The following is a 9628-nucleotide window of genomic DNA, read 5'->3' on the forward strand; positions in this document are numbered from 1 at the left end:
GGCGTCTCAGTAACGCGGAGTGGAAACATGTAGAGGAACACTTAGAGAAACGGTTGAGCAACTAGCAAGGCAAGTTACTCTCCTTTGGAGGATGACTGGTCTTGATAAATTTTGTCCTCACAAATATGGTTCTCTATATGCTTTCCTTTGTCCAAGTCCCTAAAGGAGTCTTGCAAAGGCTGGATTATTTCATATCCAGATTCTTTTGGTCCTTCATAGTCGACTCTATGTACCAGGTGCTCATGCAGTCAGAGGTCCCATTGAATAATAACATGAAGATATGAAAGCCCAAGATTTCACTAAAAGTTAAAATTTTCATGTGGTATCTTCGGCGGGGAGTTATGCTAACGAAAGACAACCTCGCCCGTCGCAACCTGCAAGGAAGCAAAACGTGTAGTTTTTGTACTCACGACGAGACAATCAAACACCTCTTTTTCGAGCGCAAGTTTGCCCGTTCTACATGACGAGTCATCCAAATAGCGTACAATTTGTATCCGCCCACAAGTGTTGCCAATATTTTTGGTCATTGGTTGCTAATAAAAGTGGGAGCGTGTGCCTTGTTACGGTCGTTGTGGCTATGTAGAGATAATTTGATTTTTTAATGGCAAAAACTCTGCTCCTTTGCAGATAATTTTTCGTTGTACACACTGCCTTCGTACGTGGTCTATACTACATTGAAGGGAGTACCAACCATTGTTCAGGGTGGTTTGTATGCGGCTAAAATGGTTGTCCAGGGAGGTTTTCAGCCAACATGGATGGCAGCATAATCTCTGGATCGGTCCACCACCTCCTTAGATATACGCGTAGTATTGGTCTTTTACGACTTTATTGGTGCCAATATATTGGTTTTTTTCCTTTCTTGTATCAGACCGTTCGTGATTAGCTATGTGCATTTTAGTCATGCAGAGGCCGGACGTTACCCATTATATTTTGTATCCGTTTGATGCTACATTTTAGATTAATAAAAGCATCCATTATAAAAAAAAGTCCATTATGTACGCAGCACCGTTCGACACCACCATTAGCATACACATGAAGCGCTCCCCATGAGAAAGCAGCACACGTCACAGATTGTAATTGGCTCTCACATCTTGGCAGGGCTCTGATGTTGGCAAATCGGGCTTATGGCATTCTTTACAGTGTGCCTTCTCGTTTGCCTATTGCAGAGTACTATTTTCGGTAAAACATGAAGGAGGTATCGAATTCGAACGGGACGTGTGGTCCAGGTGATAGGCTGGAAAAAATGGGTGTGAATCAGTAGATGCTTGTGCTTTACTACAGGGAAACATGGATGGAAGCTTCAACGCCAAGGAAGGGACAAATCCCTGGCCCTGGCCCTGGGGGACAAAAGAAACGATACTCCCTACTACCTAGAGTTTCCGGAGAAATACACTAGTGCTCCATTCCGTGGATGGTCTGGCGCAATCAATGGGTTGTTTCCCCATGGAGGTAGGCGCGGTATCTGCGTCTTTGCTTCAAATGTTGCTTGCCGTTGAAGCGTGATTCATGTACTACCAGCACTACTGTCCAGTAAGTGAAGAACCGTTTGAGAGAGACACAACGAGCGATTGGCTTGGCAATAAACAATTGATGCATGCATGTAGTATGTGTTGGAGTAGTGCTGAGTTGGCTACACTACATTGTTTTTGAAACCAAGCTACACTACATTGTTGAGGTCAGGAGACCCATCCATCTTTTACAAGTAGTGAACCCACCCTCCCTTTGGTTGGAAAATAAACTGTAGAAGACGAGCAAGCTAGCTAAGCTAGGTGCACAACTGTAGAAGATGAACAAGTTCCAGAAAGAAAGAAAGAAAGAAAGAAAGAAAGAAAGAAGAATGAATTAGTTGTGGCTACGACTATCCAAGCAAGCAGCTAGCTAGGTGCACCTGACGTTCCTCCCTGGCCCTCCGTAGTAGAAGTAGTTCCCCCAGACGGCGTTGACGCCGCCCTGGATGTCGTAGCAGTTGGGGTGGTCGGCGGTGACGTGGAAGGTGGTGAGCGGGATGAGGCTGTTGTCCCAGTCCACCACCTCCAGGTTGCGGAAGTAGGAGGAGCGGCCGAAGCCCTCCCCGGGGAAGTGCCCGCTCCCCATCTGCGTGGCCGTGTGCGACCCCTCGGCGCGCGTGTCCACCACCTCGCCGCCGAACTGCACCATGCTCGCGTGCGACGCCAGGTGGCTGAACAGGAAACTAGGCCAGTAACCTACCAGCTCCCCCGACCCGAACTCCAGCCACCAGTTGCCGTGGTTGGGGTCTTTCCAGATCAGGAGGCTGATGTCGAACTGGCCGCCTTTGTAGCCGGAGGTGGGCGAGATGGCCGCCCCCATGGCGATCCGGCTGTTGGTCTGCACGAACCCTGAGCACAGCAGGTTGTAGCACCCCGTCGTCTGGTACGCGTCCGTCTGCATGCCATGCCATGCAAATTCAAACCCTTTTCTTTTCTTTTCGTTTCTTTGCTTTTCTTTTATTTTCTTTTCTTTTACCAGACAGACGATCGATCCATCCATGGATCGAGGAGAAAGGGCTTACCGTCCAGTAAGTGAAGAACCTGGGCGAGTTGTCCCCATACAGCTGCGGGCTCACCTGTCACTCAAAACAGCAAGCGGCTGTTAATTATAGGTTGTTGTTGTTGTCCCTGCCATCCGAGACCGAGAGCAGAGACCAGAGAGGGAATGGATGATGCTCAAATCGCAAATGTACCTGCCATCCGGCCTCGATGGTGTTGAGATCGTTGCCGAAGGTGCCGCCGATAACCCAGATCTGCGACAGACTGAACTCCGTCGGCGTGCTCACCTTGGGCGCCCACACGTTGATGCTCGCACGCGCGCCGTAGTACTCGTCGCCGGCAACGTACCCCACCGCGTGCTGCATACACACACACACACACACCATTTCAACAACCATCCATCCATCCGCTGATGAGTTACTAGTGTTACTGTCTTGTTAATGTTACCCCTGCTGCTCTACTGCAGTTAATTACTACTCCCTCCATCCTAGGACGTTGTTTGACACTACATTAATGTCAAAAGAAAAAAAAACAAAAAAAAACATGCTCAGATCAATTAATCTGCACCTAGCGAGAGCCAAAAAGCAGACGAAGAAGCGACACCCGGGTCATTGCTCTCTGCGGATGTTAGCTCGGAGGAGTAAAAGCAACGGCAAACCAATCAAATCCAGTCAAATCCATGAGGTTAAAAGCTGTGCGCTGAATCTATGTCCTCGCAGTGGATGGCATCATGCCACCGCTCTGCTCGATATCACGTTTTTACCCAACTTTTTCGGATGCTCTGCTTTTTAGGCATCATTTAGCGGAGGGGCAATTTCATTCAGCAACCAAGACAAGATTTACAGGCTACAGTAACTTGGATTCAGGTCGTGCTTACAATGTACTCCCTCCTTGAAGAAAGAAATATAAGAGCGTTTACTAAGTACTGTAGTAGTATGGCATGACAAGAGTAGACTACGGACCTCGTGGCCGCCGGCGACCGTGTCACGCCGTACTCTGGCCATGGGCACCCTTCCGAACCTCCTCACGGAGCTGGCGCGGAGGACGTCGGCCTCCGTAATCCTCCTCACCGGGACGGACCCCTCCGGGCACGACGCGCCGGACACCGCCCAAAGCTGCACTCCGACGTCCGCCGTGTGATTGGGGCGGCGGTGGTGTCCACTCGGTCGCACCGGCGGGCCCTGCGACAAGACGACCAATCGAACAAGAGCCCAAGACTTGGTTAACTAATCAATCTGCATGCTGGCTTTCCCTTGGCTTTGAAATGGAAATAAATAAATAAAATTAACAATCTGCTAACGAGATGGATGCATTACCAGTGGTCTCTGGCCGCGCAGCCTGGGGTAGTCGAACGCCGGCTGCAGGTGCGCCGGTACGCAGTCGATGAGGTCGCCGTCGGGGCTCTGCGATGAACCAACGAGAACCACGGTTAATCTCTCTCGGCCACGACCGAGACCGAATTGCAGCAACACTGGCAGTAGGGCGATCGAGGAGACATGCCTGAATGGTCCGGAGAGACGGCTTGTTGAGCCTTGTGAGGAGCGCCTGGACCCGCCTGTACCTCCGGAGCTCCTCCCCCGGCCGGAACGTCACGTTAGCCGCCGCCGCACACTTGCCAAGAAGTGCGACATGAAGCAGCAGCAGTAGCAGGACAAGGGCAGCAGCAGTGGGATGTGATGGAGATGGAGATGGAGAGTAGGGTGCAGCCATCAGTGTGGGATTCTGTGCCTGTGAAGCTTCCTGCACGGCGGCGTCTTGTCGCTGCTGCTGATGCTCCTGTGCGAGGAATACATTGGCTGGCTGCTCGGTGCCTGCCGCTTGTTGCTTGGGAGTTGGGACTAGTACTCGCCACAGAACCTGTCCACTCCAGCCAGTACTGGCAGTGGCAGCTCAGCTCAGACCTAGCGAGCGCGGCCTCGTTCGCACGCAATCAATCCCTTTTCCCAAAGAAGAAGAAGAAGGAGGAGGAGAAAGAGGAGGAGAAGGAGCACTTGTCCTCCCGCTAAGCAAAGATCTCTCCCTCCAAGGCCCCCGCGATTACTAATAGGTGCTTATGGTTAGGATGGAGGGTGTTGGGATTAGCTAGGGGGGGCGGGCCGACAAAGCATGGGGCTTTGCAGCATGAGGCAATTGAGTTGAGAGGGGGAATAATAATAATAATAATACTCCTACTCCTACTGTAGTTTACTTGGGGTGGGGCCGGGCCGGGGTGCGCTTTTGGTAAAGGAAAGGGGCGGCGCCCTGCCCCAAGTGGACTGGAGTGCCCGTCCAATGCAATGGAGTGCTGCTGCTGCCTTTGGGCTCTCTGCAATGAGTAGCAGCAGCAGGTCTCCAACCAGGTGTGTAAATTTGCAAGGAAAGGAATGCCATGGCATGGCATGCACTCAACGTATGCACCGCAAAGAAACAACTCATGTCATGTGTTTCGGTTTTTTAGGTAAAGCAGGCACTACGTGTAGAGCATACCGGATGAGTACGTATGCTAAGGGGCGGCAACTACAACGCAGATTACCAAATGCCTGGCCCATTACAAACGGATCGAGCACAAAAACGAACGATATTCATCCAAACTGGACTAAATTTGTTGGCTTAATTTTGATATATTGCATTCAACACATGAAATTTAATAAACTACCAACTAACCAAATAAAATCTAAACTAAACCAGGTGAGGTGACCTCGCAGGCATTGCCTCTGAGGTCACTCACACATTCATCGTCATCATCGCCGCCGTTGTTGTCATCATCCTTTCAGTGACAGAAGTCCCGTTACACGTCTCGGCATCCCTGACTCGACTCCACCTAACCCTGCCCATCATTGCCTTGAAGCCGTGCCAAACGCTCAAACTTGGCCAACCCCAATCTGAGGACCTGGTCGGTGAGCCGGCGGTGGTGACGGCGGGTGGTGGTCTTCCAGTGGTTCTGTACCAATCCAGGGCCCATGCCTCCATGGAGCGGGGTCCGCGGCACCCAGGGTGGTCGTCCATCATCGTTAACAACGCCCGACACATCACATTGCGCCGCTCTCGAAGCTTAGCCTCAAAGAGTGTCGATGGGTAATCGTCGATATCAGAGCTACAATCCACCTCCTAAATTGTTCAGCCAGGGGATAAAGCACTCCACTCACTCCACGCAAACACGGTAATGCAATTTACCTAGGTTCAGGCCACCGATGAGGCGTGACACCCTACTCATGCTCTTCTGTTCTTGGTGCCTATTGATTTGGAAACGCCTTACGAGTGGCCTCTCCCTCTCCATATATAGCATCTCCGAAAGACCTCCTCCAACCACCGTCGGCTGACTCCCGCGTGTTGAGTATAATGTTTATTCGGAAAGACGAGATAGACTAGGATTTGTTCTGGCTTGTCTTGTACTCCAAGTAGATGATTGTACTCCTATATATATATGTCCACGAGGCTCAAGCAATACATAAAAATTATTCTATTAAATTCCCCTCTTCCTTCTAACATGGTATCAGACGCAAGTCGATCCTAAACCCTAGCCGCCGCCGCCGCTTCCGCACCTGCGCGCCGCCCCCGGGGCGGTCGGCCTCCATGACCGCCGCCGGGGGCCGCGCCGCCCGTACCTAGGTTTCGTCCGCCGGCCGTGTTGGCCGGCTGCCCTAGAGACTCTTTTTTCCCGATCCTTTGATCCGGGTTTTCTCTCTCTCACCGCTCGCTTTGATCGGCGTCTACTTTTTGGTTTTCCGGTCTATGTGATCCGGTTTGCGTCGCCCACCGCCGCCGTCGACCCCGTGCGCCTCTACTCCAACACCGGCGCGATTGGCCGGCTTCTTCACCGACCCGGCGGCCTCGCGCGTCGTCGGCGCGTCTGCCCGTCGGTCGCCCCAACTCGGGGCCTCGCGCGTCGGCCCGCCGGTCGCCCCGACCCGGCGGCCTCGCGTCATGCGGCGGCCCTTCACCGCCGCCGTTCGCGCGACGGCCCGCCCGTCGATCTACGCCGGCCGTCATCGCCCTGCTCCGACCGGGACTCCTGCATCACCCCGACCTGGCGGCCTCGCGCCATGTGGCGGCCAATCATAGTCGTCCTGCCGCCCGTCGCCGCCGGCTTCATCTCGGACTCCTCCGCCACCGCGCCTCCACCGAGCGGCGTCCCCGACCTCGCGCGCGATCGGATTGATCACCCGCCCGCCGCCGCGATCCGCCTCATCTACGCCGTGCGACCGACCTGGCCCGTCGGTTGCGCGCGCGCCCCCGCAGGCCCCGTGAAGATCGTCCCCGAGTTCAGTGCGCCTCTCCATCGTTCGAGCATCGGGCTGCCGCTGCATCGCCCCGTCGGGCCGCAGCGCCGCCGCCCCGTGGTTCTTCTCCCGGCTGCACCGACCCGCGTCACCGCTACGTCGCCCCTTCGGGCCGTAGTGCCGCGGCCCGCGGTCCCCCGCCGCCCCGAGGGCGTCCGCTCTAGGCCGTCCTGTGGCTGCATCGACCCTCGCACCGCCGCTGCGTCGCCCCGTCGGGCCGTAGCGAGCGTGGCACGCGGTCCACACCGCCGTCCAGAGGCCGTCCCGCGGTTGCACCGACTCGCGAACCGCCGTTGCGTCGCCCCTTCGGGCCGCAGCGTCGCGGCCCGCGGTCCCTGCCGCCGCCCCGAGGTCTTCCCGCCGTCGCGCCTACCCGCCTGCCGCCACTACGTCGCCCCTTCGGGCCGTAGCGCCGCGGCCCGCGGTCCACTCCGCTGTCACCGCACGTCGACCTCCTGTGGTAGGCGCCGCGCCGTCTCCCTTGGCGCGGGAACACCACCGTCTGCGCCGGTCTTCGTCACGTTGTTAGGGTTCTTCGCCTACTTCGAGCACCGCCACCGCACTCCTAACCTAGCCGCCGCCGCCATCAGGTCGCCGCCGCCGCTCTTCTTTGGCCGCCGCCGCCGCTACCTTCGTAGCCGCCGCCGCCCGTCCACCCCCTTCGTCTTCGTCCAAGCACCAGCCCGTCGCCATCGTCGTCGTCATCTACCCCGACCACTTCGTCTACTCCGACCACCGTTGGTGACATCGGCCCCGCGCCGCTGGACGCCGCAATCGTCGTCGAGTTCTTCTCTGCTGGCCCCTCCGACTTCTCCGACATGGCGTACAGCTCGTGCAGGTCCCTCGTCTACGCATGCCCGGTGCTGGCAACACCGATGCGTGCCTTCATCCACGACGTGTCCCCGGGCCTGGCAAGCCTGGTCGGCACTTCGTCAACTTCGTCTTCGTCCGTCTACGCATGCCCGGTGCTGGCAACACCGGGGCGTGCCTTCGTCCACGATGTGTCCCCGGGCTTGGCAAACCCGCCGCGACGCGTCGTCAACAACATTTTCTTCCCGGCGCACCCCTACTTCGACACCACTACGCCCATGCTAACTCGACGCCCTCTTGCGCCCGCGGCTCCACGGCAACTTCCTCGACACCGGCCACCCCGACTCAACATCGACCACGGCATTCTTCGCACGGCTACCTCGACCACGGCTCCACCACACACGCTTTCGGCTACCTCGTCAAACGGCACAAAAGGCTACCGCCTTGCTTGAGCAACCTCGTCGGTTGCCACTCCAGCCACGACTCCGCGATGCGTCGACCGTTACGACTGTGGGGGGGTGTCCGTCGGCTTGCCTTCGGATTCTTCTCCAGTCTCACCGTCTGCGTCGCTACCGTTGTGACTGCGGGGGGATGTTGAGTATAATGTTTATTAGGAAAGACGAGATAGACTAGGATTTGTTCTGGCTTGTCTTGTACTCCAAGTAGATGATTGTACTCCTATATATATGTCCACGAGGCTCAAGCAATACATCGAACTATTCCACCAATCCTCTCTCTTCTATCACCGCGGACCCCTCAGGATTGGTTGCAGTTGGTGGCAGCCTTTGAAACATCATGTCACCTTGCCCTGGGCGCACCATGGCCGCCAACATTAGCTGACTCCAACAGGTCTTACCAATCGTGGTCATATTTTAAGCCCAACCAAAACCATCTCTCTTGTGCCCCATCAGGCCCGCGGTAGGCGTAACTGGATGGAGCCCGCTTGAGCAACTATACTGATGTAGGGTGGAACCCTAATTTGATGATCTTTGCACACTTGGAGGAGAAAAGGGGGAGAACAACAAGAACAACAAGAGTAATCACTCAAACAAACCCAAATCACACATCCACTAGAATAGCATACGTGAGATCCACAAGCATAACATGAATAATCAAAGGAAAATAGCACAAAGGTAAGGTTCTTCTCAAATCCAAAGGACATGAGGTCTTGATGACAGTCTTCTCCAAGAGGAGGTCTTGATATCCACTTGGGCATCTTCTCCTAAGAGGTCTTGATCTCCAATAGGAGGGGTAGATGACCAAAGCTCTCTCTAGATAATCTCATATACTTTGCTAACCCTAGCTAGGAGGAGGGGGTATATATATAGTGTGGCACGAGGTAAGAGAGGAGGAGAGGGATTACAAGGGCCTCTGGCCCAGTTATGTAGGCGTCGGGCTAGATGTCCGGACTGGGGGCCGGATGTCCGGCGGCTCACGAAGCGCCGGATGTTCGGGCTGGGGCCGGATGTCTGGCCTGGAGCTGCTCGCGGTACTGATGACCTCGGGCCGGATTTTTGGGGCTGTAGGACCGGATGTCCAGCTCCTAGAGCTCTTCCAGCGCTGTTCTGCTACTACTGCTACTATCTTTAGGCCGAATGTGCGGCCGTTGTAGCATTCCAGCGATTCCTTTCGTCGAGCTTCTTTGTCCTTGTCCGTGGTGGCTTGGTCATCATCCCGAGCATCTCCAAGGGGGTCTTCTTCGTACCTAAGCACACATAGCATCTCCGCTTGAGGTAGTAGCCATGTCTAACGTGGTTCATATGGAAGTTCATTAAGGAGAGATGTCACCTCAGTCCTGATAGCTCTTGCGTGTGCTCGTGTCATCGATCCATTTAGCACTTGGGGAGGCGAAGGTAGGTCCATGGGGATGACCATGGGATGCTCCGCATCATATCCCCCCTAGGAAAGATCCGTCCTCGGATCAAAAACTTCATCACCATGCAAGGGAGATAGATCCTTTACGTTGAAGATTCATTCATGTTGTACTTGTCGTGCGGGAGGTCGATCTTGTAGACATTGTTGTTGTAGCATTCGAGCACCTTTAATGGTCCA

The 9628-nt window shown here is 54.9% G+C and overlaps 1 protein-coding gene across 1 annotated transcript; it reads right to left on the reverse strand.

Moving 5' to 3' along the window:
* Positions 1 to 1568: 1568 nt before the first annotated feature.
* Positions 1569 to 4516, reverse strand: LOC109739972 (protein neprosin). Its single transcript, XM_020299027.4, has 6 exons — positions 4008 to 4516; positions 3824 to 3910; positions 3470 to 3688; positions 2702 to 2866; positions 2531 to 2584; positions 1569 to 2403 (listed from the first exon to the last, which is right to left on the reverse strand). The coding sequence occupies exons 1-6, from the start codon at positions 4215 to 4217 to the stop codon at positions 1879 to 1881; spliced, it is 1260 nt and encodes a 419-aa protein (XP_020154616.1). The 5' UTR covers positions 4218 to 4516; the 3' UTR covers positions 1569 to 1878.
* Positions 4517 to 9628: the final 5112 nt, after the last annotated feature.

Source organism: Aegilops tauschii, chromosome 3 (assembly GCF_002575655.3).
Source record: "Aegilops tauschii subsp. strangulata cultivar AL8/78 chromosome 3, Aet v6.0, whole genome shotgun sequence".
NCBI classification, from domain to species: domain Eukaryota; kingdom Viridiplantae; phylum Streptophyta; class Magnoliopsida; order Poales; family Poaceae; genus Aegilops; species Aegilops tauschii.